Source organism: Salmo trutta, chromosome 25, assembly GCF_901001165.1.
Source record: "Salmo trutta chromosome 25, fSalTru1.1, whole genome shotgun sequence".
NCBI classification, from domain to species: Eukaryota; Metazoa; Chordata; class Actinopteri; order Salmoniformes; family Salmonidae; genus Salmo; species Salmo trutta.
Window position 1 is genome coordinate 9,244,256 of NC_042981.1, and position 16,646 is coordinate 9,260,901.

Genomic DNA, 16,646 nt, shown 5'->3' on the forward strand with positions numbered 1-16,646 from the left:
TCTACGGTGACAGCAACACTCAGGAGAATTTAGGAGAATTCAGGAGAATTTAGAGGGGCCGCCTAAGCTCAGGCCTGAGCAGAGTGTTGGGCTGGAGGGGGAACTTTAGTTTCAGGAACTAACAGTGGCTGTGCAGCAGCTCTCCCCAGGCTGTGTGCCGTGGGTCGATGGGCTGACATCTGAGTATTATAACTCTGTGCTACCAGTCAGCTGCCAGTGGGTAGTGCTGTCACTGCTGCCGAACAATGGGGACTTCCCTATATTGAAGAACTGGAGGCTGGTGTCATTGCTTGGCTTGCATTACATGGTGTTTGGCAAATCGGCTGAAAGCTTGTTTGGACACAATAGTTCACAGGGTCCAGGCATACTGTGTGCCTGGGCGGACAATAATGGACAACGTGTTTCTTTTGAGAGATGTGGGAGATCCAGGCTGTATCACATCCGGCCGTGATTGGGAGTCCCATAGTGCGGTGCACAATTGGCTCAGCGTCGTCTGAGTTTGGCCAGAGTAGGCCGTCATTGTAAATAAGATATTTGTTCTTAATTGACTTGCCTATTTAAATAAAGGTTACATTTTATAAAATGTGATAGACATCACTAGGATGTATGATCAGGATCTGGGACTCACTTCGATAGATCTAGAAAAGGCTTTTGGTAGAGTGTGTCATGCGTATCTGTTTGGAAGTGTTTGGCCTGGGTAGCGGGTTTAGATCATGGGTCAAGTTATTGTACTGTGGGGCTTCTGTTATGGTAAAAGTGGGGGTCAGCTGAGCCAGCCAGTCCCAGTTAAGAGAGGGATTTGGCAGGGGTGTCCACTCTCGAGTCAGCTCTACAGTTTAGCCGTAGAAACACTGCTGTGTAGGCTGAGGGAGAGGCTGCGGGGGGTTGTAGGCTGAGGGAGAGGCTGCAGGGGTTGTAGGCTGAGGGAGAGGCTGCAGGGGTTGTCAGTTCCAGGGGTAGTAGGCTGAGAGAGAGGCTGCAGGGGTTGTCAGTTCCAGGGGTAGTAGGCTGAGGGAGAGGCTGCAGGGGTTGTCAGTTCCAGGGGTAGTAGGCTGAGGGAGAGGCTGCAGGGGTTGTCAGTTCCAGGGGCAGTAGTTGGGGAGACGGCTTCATTGTCGGCTTCTGCTGATGATGTAACCGTGTTTTTAAAGGGGAGGGAGATTTAGAAGAGGTTAGCAAGGCTTTAGTGTTGTTTGAGGTGATGGCATCAGCTAAGGTGACCTGGGAGAAGAGTGAGTGTCTGATTATGGGGAGATGGGTCAGAGCAGGATCTCCTAGTCTTCATGGGGGGGCTACAGTGGGCCAGAGCAGGATCTCCTAGTCTTCATGGGGGGGCTACAGTGGGTCAGAGCAGGATCTCCTAGTCTTCCTGGGGGGTTACAGTGGGTCAGAGCAGGATCTCCTAGTCTTCCTGAGGGGCTACAGTGGGTCAGAGCAGGATCTCCTAGTCTTCCTGGGGGGCTACAGTGGGCCAGAGCAGGATCTCCTAGTCTTCCTGGGGGGTTACAGTGGGTCAAAGCAGGATCTCCTAGTCTTCCTGGGGGTTACAGTGGGTCAGAGCAGGATCTCCTAGTCTTCCTGGGGGGCTACAGTGGGTCAGAGCAGGATCTCCTAGTCTTCCTGGGGGGCTACAGTGGGTCAGAGCAGGATCTCCTGGTCTTCCTGGGGGGGTTACAGTGGGTCAGAGCAGGATCTCCTAGGCTTCCTGGGGGGTTACACTGGGTCATAGCAGGATCTCCTAGTCTTCCTGGGGGGCTACAGTGGGGCAGAGAAGAGATGTTCTTAAGGGTGTTCTTGGGGGCCTCAGAGTTTCAGGAGAGAAACTGGGAGGGGCCGGTGGACAAGGTTGTGGTTAAGTTGTCTAAATGGCGGTGGTTGTTGCCACTGGTCACCAATAACTTGGCCGCTTCAATGATCTATCACAGGCTGATGGTGTTGGAACCCCACAGAGTCTCGTCTAGCAACTGCAGAGGTCACAGGTGGATTTATTTTGGTCAACACTGGCCACATGCAGAAGTGGTACATCTCCCTTTGCATCCCGGGGGCCAAGGACTGGTGGATATTGGGTCCAGAGTGACAGCTTTCCGTCTTAAAGCTGCAAAGAGATTTCTGTACCAGAAGGGTGTGTGCTGGAGGGACAGGCTGTTCTGAGGAGAGCACAGGACCTTGGGTATGACAGGCTCTTTTTCCTGTTGGATCTGGAGCAGGTCGATATGTTAGCCATTACTTTTTCTACCATGCTGTGCTTTGGGCGTGGAAAAATACTATCTGCTCACAGAGATGTTTCACGGGGATCACTAAGTTGGGTGACCTGCAAGGAGAAGCTGGGTGGAAATCTGCCAGCGACATCGCGGAGGCTTCATCCATAAGGTCAGCCAGGCTGCTGCAGCAGGAGGTGGAGGGGGTCCATGCTGCAATTCCAGGCTCATTCAGAGAGCCGCTAGGGAGACTGGAACCGTCTAACCACTAATGACACTGATCTACCTCCTTTCACAATTGCTGCCACTGCAGAGAATACCAGTAGGGTGAGGGAATGATCCTATTGTTCAAGACTCCAAAGCTGGGAACCTTTTGCACAGCAAAAAGGCTCTGTACATGGTAGCTGTGAAGGTGGCTCAGAAAGACCATCTGCATGGGCTGAGGGCAACAGGGTGGTAGAGGGACGGGGGTTGGGAACGTGGCTCCTCTCTGAGAGGATGTTGGCGCTCCCTGTATAAGCCTCTCATAGAGAAGGTTAGGGTTAGGATTAGCTAACATGCTGAGTAGTTGCAAAGTAGCTACAAAGTAGTAAGTAGTTGAAAAGTTCCTAATTAGCAAAAATTCGGAAGTTGTCCGTGATGAGATTGGATCTCACAACCTTTTGGTTGCTAGATAATCGTGTTATAAGCCCTCCCTCCACCCCGACCAACCACCCTACTTTTGTTTTTGGGTCTGACTCTGGACCCATTTATTGGAGGGCCTAGGTATAGCGTAGCCAATAGGTGAAGGGACTGCCTAGTAAACTACTGGTTGGGACAGTTAAAAATGGCAGTGTGCCAGGAAACATGAGATGCATGTGGTGGGGTGTACAGACCCCAGAGCTGTGCTGCTAGCGCTTGTGCCGGCTCGGCTCACACTGGAGTATGCATATGGGAGGATGGAAAACCATCTGGGGGATTTTGAGAGGGATTGGATGGGGTTCTATGTGCAGTGAACGAGGAGTGGGGTTTGTTTCGAACTTGCTAGTGTGTTAAAATGAAATAAAGTTTGTTATTGGGCCAATAAAGGAGCTGGACATATCCCTGTGATGATAGCACTGTCAAAGACAACTCTTTGATAGGCAGATCTGTAAATTAGGGTTGTTGGCACCAACAGCAAGTCCAACAGAGAGGAATGGGTAAAGTCGCTTAGTAAACCTGTCTTTATATGTGTGGATAAGTGTCATGTCCTTGGGGTCGTAAAAGGACAACTCCCCCTTGTTGTAGTCCAGCTCCACTCTGATCCTCCGGGGTCTCCTCTTCATAGCAAGTGTCCTGTCTGCTTCTATATATTGACCAGACATCTGCCCAATTTGCCATATTCCAAATCTTGGTGTTCTATTTATCTCTACCTTCCTGTTGATGGACTCTTTGACCACTCCTAGAAACCAGTATGGGTGATCCCCCACCTCCACCTCCCAGCTGTGCTTCCCTGAGCTAAACCCCTCAGAGCCCAGAACATCTGCGTAGAACATACACCGCTCCGGGTTGTCAGGGAGCTGCTGCCTTTGGTCTGAGCATCTCACAGTGGTCAGATCTTCAGACAGAGAGAGACAGGCATGTGCAGTGTTGGGGTCAAGAATCACAGGGGCTAAAAACAGAAGAGGTCGTATTGTATGAATAATACATGGCTTATTATATTGGCTTTTCAATTAACTCTGTTCATTAATATTATCAATTTTGTACTCACTATGTTTGACAATCCCCTGCATCTTCTCCCAGACTCTGAACTGCAGGTTGCCAAGGTGTTTGGCTACATCTATCAGTGCTCCTGAAACCCTCTCTGGGTTCGGCAGTGTGCAGTGGGCTCTGGAAGAACATTCAAGAGTTAGTTCTGCTGTGGGCTTGGGTTCAGAACCCCAGAGAAGAGAGACAGGAGGCAACATACTTACCTTTCTATGGTGGCCTTGAAGTTCTGTAAAGCATATGACAAAATGTGATTATTGGGCAAAGGGATTAGTATTTACTGTAGGACCACAATGACCACATGAGAGAGAAGTTCTAACCTGCAGGAATGAGATGTCTGTAGCTATCAACTCCACCTCTATGGATTTGATTGTGTCTGAAAGGGATGATATCTCTCTTTTCATCTTCTCAATCTTCTTCATCATCATCAGACTCTTGTGCTCCTCTTCCTTCCTCAGTGCAGCGATGCTGACTGCCTCTTCATCTAGTAGAAACTGGTGAAGCTTCTCAAACTCCTTCTTAATCTGTCTCTCTGTGTGCTGGGTCTGGCTCTGGAGACAATATCAAACATTTGGATTCTAATTGGAATTCTCCAATAATACTTCTATAACTAAGGAACACTTGTAGGATTTATACATACCTTAATGTGCTCAGCTGTTTGATCAAATGTTTGTTTAACTTCATTGAAGACTTCCATTTTATTCTGTAAGGGCTTCAAGGCAGTCTGGAGTTGCTCCTGAAATGAGACAAAACCTCACTATACCGTTATGCAGCAGATTACCAAATCAGTTCTAATAGAACTGTTCAGTCCATCCAATGTGTTCTAACAGAACACATCCAATGTGATCAAATCCAATGTATTCCTGTAGAGGCAGCATAGTGGACATGGGTTGAATATCCAAAATATTTTAAATACTTGAGGTGCGCTCGATATACAGGTAACTGCCAAAAATAAAGGAAACACCAACATCAAGTGTCTTAATACGTCGTTGGGCAAACACGAGCCACCAGAACAGCTTCAATGCGCATTGAAAGTGGTGGTGTGGGGGGTGTCAGGTCAGAGGCTAAGTCAAATATTTCCCCACTCCGAGGTATGTGAGGGGAAGCAGGAAGCTGAGGGCCCGAGATAAGGTGTGACGTGGCGATAAGGACCCAAGCACCTGTTAGGGAGTCCAGCTCCTCGTGTGCTGCAGCCATAGACAATGCACCAGATGCCAGTAAGAAAGAAAAAAAAGAAACTCTGGGTCGCTCTGAGAGAGGACGCCAGAGAGAGGACGCCAGAGTGAACCCGGAGACAGAGAATCAATGGGCGTCTCCTTTGCTGGAAGGTCAAAGCAGGAGCATGTGGGTGTAAAACTGCTGGCTGGACAAGCAAACCCTTATTTGGAAGGGAGGCGTGTGGGAGGCAAGTGTCTTAATACGTCGTTGGGCAAACACGAGCCACCAGAACAGCTTCAATGCGCATTGGCATAGATTCTACAAGTGTCTGGAACTCTATTGGAGGGATGCGACACCATTCTTCCTCAAGAAATTCCATAATTTGGTGTTTTGTTGATGTTGGTGAAAAACGCTGTCTCAGGTGTCGCTCCATACTACAAATTCAGAGCGTTGTCAGATTGTCCGTTCGTAAATTCAGAGCGTTTCGCGTTTATAGTGCAAACTGGACACTCTGACCGAGGAGTAGGGTTGATCAGAGTGTTCTGACCTCACAAAGGCAGACAAGCATCCAAGCTAACTGGCTAAAGTTAGCTAGCTTGCTAGGGACTTCCAGGCATAATTGAGAGAACACCTCACTCTGATCATTTTACTTGCACTAGCAGAGCTGGTTAAGCTGTTTTCATGTTAACTAGAGCGTTGGTGACTGTAACTGTGCTGCTGGCAACAATTTAATTACGTTTTTTTGCCGTCGTTTACTGACACCGGCCATATTCAACGGGTGTTGAGCGGTCCTAAATTCATCAGTTATTCTGCGCTCTGGTACACTCAGACGAGAGTGCTCTGAAATTGGAGTAGATAGCCAGAACGAATATACGAACGCACCCTTAGTTATTAGTTAACATGACTATTCTCTCATCATTGATTTCACTTACTTATTTGAGATTTTAGTTTGTGTTTTCAGTATAGTGTTTTCAGTATAGTTGTCTAATGTTGGTGGGACATAGTATTCTGTTTTCATGTGACTTCTGATATATGAGTTTTTCTTGAGTATTTTTTAACAGAGCTGAGATGTACTTTGAAGTGTAAAGTTGTAGGAATACAGGTGAAACCAGTCAGTCAGTAACACCTACACGGTGGCATAGCAGGATGATTGGAATTCCGTCAACCAAGAGGTTGTGAGTTGAAATCCCAGGTGAGGACATGTTGAATAATAATGACTTTATGAAGAAACATACACAGCGTAATTATGTATGTCAAAGTGTGTAAAATATGTAAGTTGAAAACACTATGTTAAAAGCTTTGCTTGTGTGTGTGTGTGTGTGTGTGTGTGCCTGTGTCTGTATGTGCCTGTGTGTGTGTGTGCCTGTGTGTGCGTGTGCGCACGCACATGTCCAATTAAATCTTATTGGTAGTGTGCAGTATGCAGATGTTATCGCAGGTGTAGCTAAATGCTTGTGTTCTAGCTCCAACAGTGCAGTAATACCTAGCTAAATGCTTGTGTTCTAGCTCCAACAGTGCAGTAATACCTAGCTAAATGCTTGTGTTTCTAGCTCCAACAGTGCAGTAATACCTAGCTAAATGCTTGTGTTTCTAGCTCCAACAGTGCAGTAATACCTAGCAATACAAAACAATATACTAAAATTAAGAAATACCAGAATGAGTAATGTCAAAGTCTGGAATAAATATTTCCCAATTTAGATTTCTTCACATTTTATTCTGGGATTAAAATGGATTGAATTGTCTTTTTTGGGGGGGGTCAACGATCTACACAAAATACTCTAAGGTCAAATTGGAAAAACGAAAGACTAATAAAAAAGAACACACTAATATTCACCCCCCTGAGTCAATACATGTTAGAAACACGCTTTGCAGTAATTACAGCTGTGAGTCTTCTTGGGTAATTGTCATAAGAGCGTTGTGCATTGGGAAAGGAGAAAGGGGATAGCTAGTCAGTTGCACAACAATGCATTTAACCAAAACATTTAACCCCTCTGAATCAGAGAAGTGGAATATTTCGCCATTATTCTTTACAAAATGCTCTGTCAAGGTTTTGTGGATCATGGCTAGACAGCAAAATTCTGTTTTATATTTTTTATAAATGTGTGAAATTTCTAAAAACCTGTTTTCACTTTGTCATTATGGGGTATTGTGCGTTGATTGCTGAGGAATTAGTATTGTTTTAATCCATTTTAGAGTAAGACTGTAACGTAACAATGTGGAAAAAGTCAAGGGTCCTGATACTTTCTGAAGGCACTGTATATTTTTGCTATTTTCTACATTGTAGAATAATAGTGAAGTCATCAAAACTATGAAATAACACACGTGGAATCATGCCGTAACCAAAAAAGTGTTAAACAAATCAAAATATAATTTAGATTTCAGATTCTTCAAAGTAGCCACCCTTTGCCTTGATGACAGATTTGCACACTCTTGGCATTCTTAAAAAAAAAAAAAACTTGAGTGAGTACGTGTGTCCAATATATATATATATATATATATACAGTAAATAATTGTATTTTCACTTTGATATTATAGAGTATATTTTAAAATCAATGACAAAGCATTACAATTACATCTATTTCAATTCCACTTTGTCCCACAACAACATTTTTTTAAAGTTCAAGACCGTGCAGAATTTCTATAGGCACTGTATAGGTATATACACTGTATAGGTATAGTCACTGTATAGGTATAGTCACTGTATAGGTATAGACACTGTATAGGTATATACACTGTATAGGTATAGTCACTGTATAGGTATAGACACTGTATAGGTATATACACAGTGACACTGTATAGGTATAGACACTGCATAGGTATAGACACTGTATAGGTAAAGACACTGTATAGGTATATACACTGTATAGGTATAGGCACTGTATAGGTATAGACACTGTATAGAAATAGAGACTGTACAGGTATATAAATCAAATCAAATCAAATCAAATCAAATATATACACTGTATAGGTATAGACACTGTATAGGTATAGGTATAGGCACTGTATAGGTATAGACACTGTATAGGTATAGGTATAGGCACTGTATAGGTATAGACACGATATAGGTATAGACACTGTATAGGTATAGGTATAGGCACTGTATAGGTATAGACACTGTATAGGTATAGGTATAGGCACTGTATAGGTATAGACACGATATAGGTATAGACACTGTATAGGTATAGACACTGTATAGGTATAGACACTGTATAGGTATAGGCACTGTATAGGTATATACACTGTATAGGTATAGACACTGTATAGGTATAGACACTGTGACACTGTATAGGTATAGACACTGTATAGGTATAGACACTGTATAGGTATAGGCACTGTATAGGTATATACACTGTATAGGTATAGACACTGTATAGGTATAGACACTGTGACACTGTATAGGTATAGACACTGTATAGGTATAGACACTGTATAGGTAAAGACACTGTATAGGTATAGACACTGTGACACTGTATAGGTATAGACACTGTATAGGTATAGACACTGTATAGGTATAGTCACTGTATAGGTATAGACACTGTATAGGTATAGTCACTGTATAGGTATAGGCACTGTATAGGTATATACACTGTATAGGTATAGGCACTGTATAGGTATAGACACTGTATAGGTATAGACACTGTATAGGTATAGGCACTGTATAGGTAAAGACACTGTATAGGTATATACACTGTATAGGTATAGACACTGTATAGGTATAGACACTGTATAGGCAAAGACGCTGTACAGGTATAGACACTGTGACACTGTATAGGTATAGACACTGTATAGGTATAGACACTGTATAGGTATATACACAGTGACACTGTATAGGTATAGACACTGTATAGGTATAGACACTGTATAGGTATAGACAGTATGGACAGTATATGAATAGAACATGTATTTACAGCAGTAGTTATATAGGATGAGCATTGACTAGAATAAAGTAAATACATATGAAGTGGGTAAATCAGTATGTAAAAATGACTAAAGTGGCCAATGTTCAATGACTGTGTACATACAGATGTAGAATCTTAATTTGAGCCAGTTCGTTATGGCAGGAAAATAATCCTGCAGCAACAGGAAATGTTAATTATTATATGGATTATAATTAATGGTCATTATTTGTGGGGGTTAATACATTTTTCGTTAGGGCAAATCAAGTCTGACGTGACCCACCACCTTGATTTGGTCTTATATATCAACATTTGAAATGTTGTTTTTTACATTGGATAAAAGCAGAGTGTCAGAGCTAGAAAATGGTGTATCATAAACTGCAGTTGAGGAACAATGGAAAAGTAATTCTGCTTTGAAAGTTGATAAACCTGTATCCCCACTTTTGAGAAAATGTCCCTTGAATCTTTTGGTAAACCTACTGGAGAGCTCATCTTTGTCTGCACCCATTCAGCATCGTTCACACCCTCTTAAGCCTTAGCCCCACCCATCTCTTTAAGGATTCACATGTGAGGCGATGTGCTAAACAGAGTGAGCTAAACAATGAACCATAATCCCAACCCGTACTACTAGCAATACAAACGGATTGTCATAGTTAGCCACCATGCAATGAAAACAGCTTTCTGACAAAATGTAGAACTATAATATCTGAAAATGTAGCTAGACTGTTAGCTGTATACATGGATGAATGCTTCTCCCTCTCTGTCATGGACGCAATAGTTGCCCTTAGTTTGGAGATGTAATCCGGAAACAGGTGTTTTATACAACAGCCTTCTGGGTTCTCTTTTGATTCCTTCCGCTTTTGCAATCATACTGCGCTTCCACCGCGCATTCCACTGATTTAAAAACAACCCTGTTGAATGCCGTTTCTTCCCCATTACTGTCATCAGAAGACTCTACAGTGTCTGATTCAATGAAACTGTTTTTACCTAAATGAGGGATGTCCTCATCGCCGGCATCATTTTCAGAGTCAGAGAGAGTCAGCATGGCACGATCGTCTTCCAGAAAGTAGTTCATCACAACTTTTTCCCACTGATCTTCGTTGACAGCGCTTGATAAATTCAGGGCAGCAATGTTGAGAGCATTAGCAACACTTTTGCAGTTCTCCATGATATCTTTTCAAAAAAGACACGATTAGCAAGGATTATCTACACATACTGAGCAGCAGCTCATGTTATAGACTGAAACAGACTAATCCAAACTCATCTTTCAGCATATCCAGATCATCCATTATCTCAGTCATCCAGAAAGGTTCCTGACCTTTTTCCGTCTTTTTTTATTTTTATTTTTGACCTTTATTTAATTAACTAGGCAAGTCAGTTAAGAGCAAATTCTTATTTTCAATGACGAGTTAACTGCCTTGTTCAGGTGCAGAACGACAGATTTTTACCTTGTCTGCTAGGTGATTCAATCTTGCAACCTTTAGGTTACTAGTCCAACGCTCTAACCACTAGGAAACCTGCCACTCAGGTTAAACCTACATGGCTCGTAATTTAACAATTGTATTCGTGTTTACAGACGGCACGCAAGTTTGTTATTAAGGCAAATTAAAAATGTTCCACAAGGCATTTCTGCCAAAAACACATTTTGATTTAAAAAAAATATATGTTCAAATGCCTCTCCTGTGAAGTGGTGATGTGCGACATACGCCTAGCTTCTTGAAATGGGTCGCATATTAAAATGGAAATTACAAACTTTAGAAGCCTTTTTAAACCATGAATATACTACAAGTTCGCGTTTCTCAGCAACAAAATATTGACCAAATTAAGTTCCTACATCTGTAGGGCAGTAGTATCTAAAGTGCAGGGTTGAGTAGTGGGTGGTAGTCGGCTAGTAACAGTGACTAAGGTTCAGGGCAGGGTTCTGGGTGGAGGCCGGCTAGTGGTGACTATTTAATTAACCGTCTGATGGCCTGGAAATGGAAGCTGTTTTTCAGTCTCTGAGTCCCAGCTTTGATGCACCTGTACTGTTTCCACCTTCTAGATGGTAGCGGGGTTATTAACAAGCCATGGCTCGGGTGGCTGAGCTCCTTGATGAACTTCTTGGCCTTCCTGTGACACCAGGTGCTGCAGATGTCCTGGAGGGCAGGCAGTGTGCCTCCGGTGATGAGCTAGGCTGACCGCACCACACTCTGGAGAGCCCTGCAGTTGGTAACAGTGCAATTGACATACCAGGCAGTGATACAACCAGTCAGGATGCTCTATGGTGAATCTGTAGACGTTTGTGAGGGTCCTAGTGACCAAGACAAAATTCTTGCTGTGCTGCTATGGTGACCAGTGAACTGAGATAAGGCGGGGCTTTACCTAGCAAAGACTTGTAGATGACCTGGCGCCAGTGGGTTTGGCGACGAGTATGAAGTGAGGGCCAGCCAACGAGAGCGTACAGGTCGCAGTGGTGGATAGTATATGGGGCTTTGGTGGCAAAACGGATGGCGCTGTGATAGACTGCATCCAATTTGTTGATTAGAGTGTTGGAGGCTATTTTGTAAATGACATCGCCGAAGTCGAGGATTGGTAGGATATTCCGTTTTACGAGGGTATGTTTGGCAGCATGAGTGAATGGACCATTTCAGGTTGTCAGTGTACCACAGGGGTGTGTGCTTAGTCCCCTCCTGTACTCTCTGTTCACCCACGACCGCGTGGCCACACACGACTCCAACACCATCATCAAGTTTTCTGACGACACGATGTTGGTAGACCTGATCCCCGGCTACGATGAGACAGTTATTACGCTAGTAATGGAAACATATTTTTTTACTGTAAGGTAGTCATCAACACATAATGTAATAATTATTACAACATGCGCTGAAATATTATGCGTTCAGCATATTTAAAATATGATTGACATTCATTACATTATAAATGCAAAAAGTACTACATTATTAGCAGCTATTACACTATTGGCATTTCATTACATTATCAGTTATTACAGGGTGTCTTCTGTCTCCTTTGGTTAGCTAGCTAAAGAAGTTCATGAACACCGTTTTTATCCATTATCTGAGCCAATCACAGCAAGCCAGTGTAACAGTTACCTTGCTACCAACCTGGGCTTGAACCAGGGACCCTCTGAACACATCAACAAGAGTCACCCACGAAGCCTTGTTACCTATCGCTCTATTAAAAAAAGCAGCGGCCCATGCAGAGGAAGGGAAACAACTACTTCAAGGTCTCTGAGCGAGTGACGTCGCCGAGTGAAATGTTTCTAGTGCACTCCGCTAACTAGCTAGCCATTTTACACCGGTTACACTCACCCCCCTTTGACCTTCTTTTCCGCAGCATCAATGTAACAGTGTTGCTTCCCTCCCTCTCCTCAGCCCATCTTGGTCTTGAACCAGTTAGCATAATACAAACATCTCCATAAAATCTATCTGTTTAAGCGAGAGATATCTGTTTGCATGGACTGAGCTGTGTCTCAATCCACTGCCTCCACCAATGTTTGGCCTTCCACATCTGCAGTGGAATCAGAATCATCTTTATTCACCAAGTACACAGTCAGAATGTTACTTGGTGATATGGAGCTGCCTGAGAGACAACATTTAGAGGCAGAATACAGACAATGAAGTTTAAACAAATTGTACATACAGTATATACAACTAGGTAGAGTGAGCATAGAACTATAAGAGAATGAGCAGATACACAAATGTATACGGTTGATATACAGTGGAGATATATTTATACTGATACTACATTTACAGTATCAGTAAGAATATATCTAAATGCAGAGAGATGGACAGAGTGCAATGCAGTATAGTGTAGCTTTTTTGTCTACAGTTCAGAGATGGCTTGATGCGATGTGCAGTATACATAGTCCTTTAGTCGCTATGGGCCAGATCCCCTCAGCAGCCTCCTATGGGCCAGATCCCCTCAGCAGCCTCCTATGGGCCAGGTGGCCGGTTGGTGAGGGCCATAACCCGGGGGGGAGAAACGCTTCAGGGGGTGGGAGGTTTTGATCATGAGTGACCTGAACCGCCTGCCAGAGGTGAATCTTTGGAGGATGGGGTGACGGGGATGGTAGGGGTTTCCTGCATGCTTCCTTGCCCTGGAGTTAACGTGACAACTTGTCTAAAGTCGGATCCGCCAATCTGCAAACTTCTGTCTGTAGCGTCCGAACAGTTTGGGCTACATAATAATATTACCCCTCTATGGAAAGGTGAGATTCTCACAAACTCATGCATGTTGGTTGTTTTGCCCACAAGTCTCACAAGACTCATCTGAAGGTAGCCCAGTACCAGTTTCAAAAATGAATGGGTGTACAGTGCCTTCGGAAGTATTCAGACCCCTTGACTTTTCCATATTTTGTTACGTTATAGCCTTATCTCTAAAATCAATTTAAAAAAAATCACATTATACCCCATATTGACAATACGAAAACTGTTTTTTTTTAATATATAAACATAAACACAACAGAAATTCCTTATTCACATAAGTATTCAGAACTTTGCTACGAAATTGAGCTCAAGTGCATCCTGTTTCCATTGTGGTAAATTGATTGGGCATGATTTAGAAAGGCCCACACCTGTCTATATAAGGTCCCACAGTTTCTAAAAATCTGTTTTCACTTTTTCATTATGGGATATTTTGTGTAGATCGATACAATTTTTATATAATTTAATCAATTTTAGAACAAGGCTATAATGTAAAAAAAAAAGTGGAAAAATTCAAGGGGTCTGAATTCTTTTTCCAAACGCACTGTATGAATCTGTTATTCATTGTGTTTCTATGGCCTAATAGCAGTAAGACTAAATTCAATGTTTCCACAAATAATTTTTGTATGTTTTTTTTATACCTAAAGGGGTCCTAAAATTCTGAATCAAATAGCCTAGACTCTAGGTGGTTTAGTATAATCCTGACAACTACTCACAGACTGTCACGCCCTGACCTGAGAGAGACGTTTTTCTCTGTTTGGTTAGGTCAGGGTGTGACATGGGGTGGGCATTCTATGTGTTATATTTCTATGGTGTTTTTTTTCCTTTGATTGGCCTAGTATGGTTTCCAATCAGAGGCAGCTGTCTATCGTTGTCGCTGATTGGAAATCATACTTAGGCAGCCCTTTTTCCCACTTTCAGTTGTGGGATCTTGTTTTTGTATTGCTGTTAGTAGCCTGCAAGACCTTTCGTCCGTTGTGTTGTTTATTGTTTTGTTTTTTGCTGGTTCACCGTTAAATAAAAATATGATGAACCCAACACACGCTGCGCCTTGGTCTACCCTTTATGACGAACGTCACACAGACAGTACATGTATAGAATCTAACATAGCTCCAAACAAGATATTTGTTTGCCTTTTGTTTCACACTGGTGAACTATAGTGGATTCATATTCCGGAATGTTATCACTTTTGCCAAATGACAGGGAAGCAGTTTCAGCATGACTCATGTAAATCTAAAGCAAGTTAAACAGGTTCTCTTACCTTGTGATCCTGCGCAGCCTCATCTATTGGCACACAGTCGTGATATTTATGTTTCTTTGAGGCCTGGCACACAAAGCAGATGGACTGTTTATCCTCCAGACAGAAGAGCTTGAGATTCTCATTGTGCAGACTGCAGAGCACCGCAGGTCCTGCTGAATCTCTCTGAATTCTCTTCTGTAAGAAGGACTCACACAGGTTCTTTAAGACCTGGTTACAGGGAGGTTCAGTCTTTGAGGATCTTCTCCTGCAGAGTGGGCATTCCTGAGATCCCTTCTGTTTCCAGAAGTTCTGCAGACAGGTTTTACAGACGCTGTGGCTACATGACAGAACAACTGGATCAACAAAGATATCACAGCACACAGGACAAGATAAATCCTCTTCTGGGAAAAATGAGCTGGAAGCCATTTTATAATTTGTTGTCACTCCTTCTTCCAAATGTTGTCTTGTATCTGTTGAACTAACTAACTCCAGTCCCTGTGTGAGGTTGTGGCCTAGAGAGTGAGCCCCGGAGTGATCCGCACTTCACCTTCAGCAGGTGGAGAACGGAGTGGAGAAGACAGAAAATCAAATGACTGGTTACACAGGAAAATAATTTCCCTATGTGTGCATGTATGGGAGGGTATGGGTGTGTCTGAGTTTGATTCTACGTAACCGCATGTGTTTGACAACGAAGTGAGATGGTGGGAGATAACTTTCTCTCTTCAGGTGGACGAGAGTAGCAGGAAGAGTAAAGAGTTGTTCTGAGAGAGAGAGAGACAGAAAGAAAGAGAGAGAGACAGAAAGAAAGAGAGAGAGACAGAGAGAGAGAGAGAGAGAGAGAGAGAGAGAGAGAGAGAGAGAGAGAGAGAGAGAGAGAGAGAGAGAGAGAGAGAGAGAGAGAGAGAGAGAGAGAGAGAGAGAGAGAGAGAGAGAGAGAGAGAGAGAGAGAGAGAGAGAGAGAGAGAGAGAGAGAGAGAGAGAGAGAGAGAGAGAGGCAGTGACACGGTAGCAGGTCCACCAGAGGTCCATCATTTGTATCTGGCACAGCTGATTAATGAGATCCCATTGACTCTGCTCATTCATATTCAGGAAACACATCTACATCTATGTTCACACACACACCTCTCTCTCTCTTCCTGGCTTTATCCTAGAGAGCCAAGCTGAAATGCACTTGACCTGCTGTTGGGTGTTGGTGGCTGAAAGACACAATGGCACCGAACACTGCCAGAGCAGCATGCATCCTTCCCTGCCTTGCCTCCAGTCCTACCGTGCCAAACCTCAACAACTCGACAAACCCCTGCCTTACCTCCATGCCAAACCTCAACAACTGGACAAACCCCTGCCTTACCTCCAGTCCTACCATGCCAAACCTCAACAACTGGACAAACCCCTGCCTTACCTCCAGTCCTACCATGCCAAACCTCAACAACTGGACAAACCCCTGCCTTGCCTCCAGTCCTACCATGCCAAACCTCAACAACTGGACAAACCCCTGCCTTGCCTCCAGTCCTACCGTGCCAAACCTCAACAACTCGACAAACCCCTGCCTTGCCTCCAGTCATGCCATGCCAAACCTCAGCAACTGGAGAAACACGTGGGCCATTTCTCTCTCTCTCTCTCTCTCTCTCTCTCTCACACTCTCTCTGCATGCTGGGAGTGTTTGGTGCATGCTGGGAATTGTGTGAGTGAGTATGAGTGTTGTGTGGAGTTAGATATCTTGTTTTTTCTTTTACGTTTCCTTTTCTTGGTGCTATCTTTTTTTTCTTCCTATGCATGGTTAAGGTTATCATTATTTTATTTAGTTGTTGTGGTAGAATTAAGTATATTGTTTTTCGTGTCGAAATAACCCTGGTTTTGGCGGTGATGGCGACCCACATGGGGACAACGTACCTGTCACTTCGGCACGGCTTTAGGTGTGTTACTGAAGCTACTGTCACAGTGGAGGAGTTTCTGGTCTCCGTAGGAGAGAAGGTAGGATATGAGAATGTTGTTTATGCGTCACGGATGACTAAAGCGGTGGTGGTTTTTCTTAAACCTTGTTGATCGTATGGTTGAGCATGGCGCACTTCTTAAAGGAATGTTTATTCAACTTACGCCGCTTTTATCTCCATCAACAAGGGTAACGATTTCAAATGAACCGCCGTTTATTCCCAATACGCTATTGGAGTGTGAGTTATTGCGGTTTGGGAAGTTCGCAAGTTCAATTAAGATTGTCCCGTTGGGTTGC

The 16,646-nt window shown here is 43.6% G+C and overlaps 1 protein-coding gene across 1 annotated transcript; it reads right to left on the reverse strand.

The window, feature by feature from the left end:
• Positions 1 to 649: 649 nt before the first annotated feature.
• LOC115161954 (zinc-binding protein A33) lies at positions 650 to 15,048 on the reverse strand. The gene is made up of 6 exons (XM_029712810.1): positions 14,441 to 15,048; positions 4,564 to 4,659; positions 4,244 to 4,474; positions 4,130 to 4,152; positions 3,928 to 4,046; positions 650 to 3,828 (listed from the first exon to the last, which is right to left on the reverse strand). Exons 1-6 carry the CDS (start codon positions 14,843 to 14,845, stop codon positions 3,299 to 3,301), a joined length of 1,404 nt encoding a protein of 467 aa, XP_029568670.1. The 5' UTR covers positions 14,846 to 15,048; the 3' UTR covers positions 650 to 3,298.
• Positions 15,049 to 16,646: the final 1,598 nt, after the last annotated feature.

Bases quoted from the DNA above. Each gene is read 5' to 3' on its own strand.
- LOC115161954 (XM_029712810.1), bottom strand. From the start codon at position 14,845: ATGGCTTCCAGCTCATTTTTCCCAGAAGAGGATTTATCTTGTCCTGTG. The intron at 4,475-4,563 runs GTATGTATAAAT...TATTGTCTCCAG, and splicing joins AAACAGCTGAGCACATTAAG to AGCCAGACCCAGCACACAGA. The intron at 4,047-4,129 runs GTAAGTATGTTG...ATGTTCTTCCAG, and splicing joins TTCAAGGCCACCATAGAAAG to AGCCCACTGCACACTGCCGA.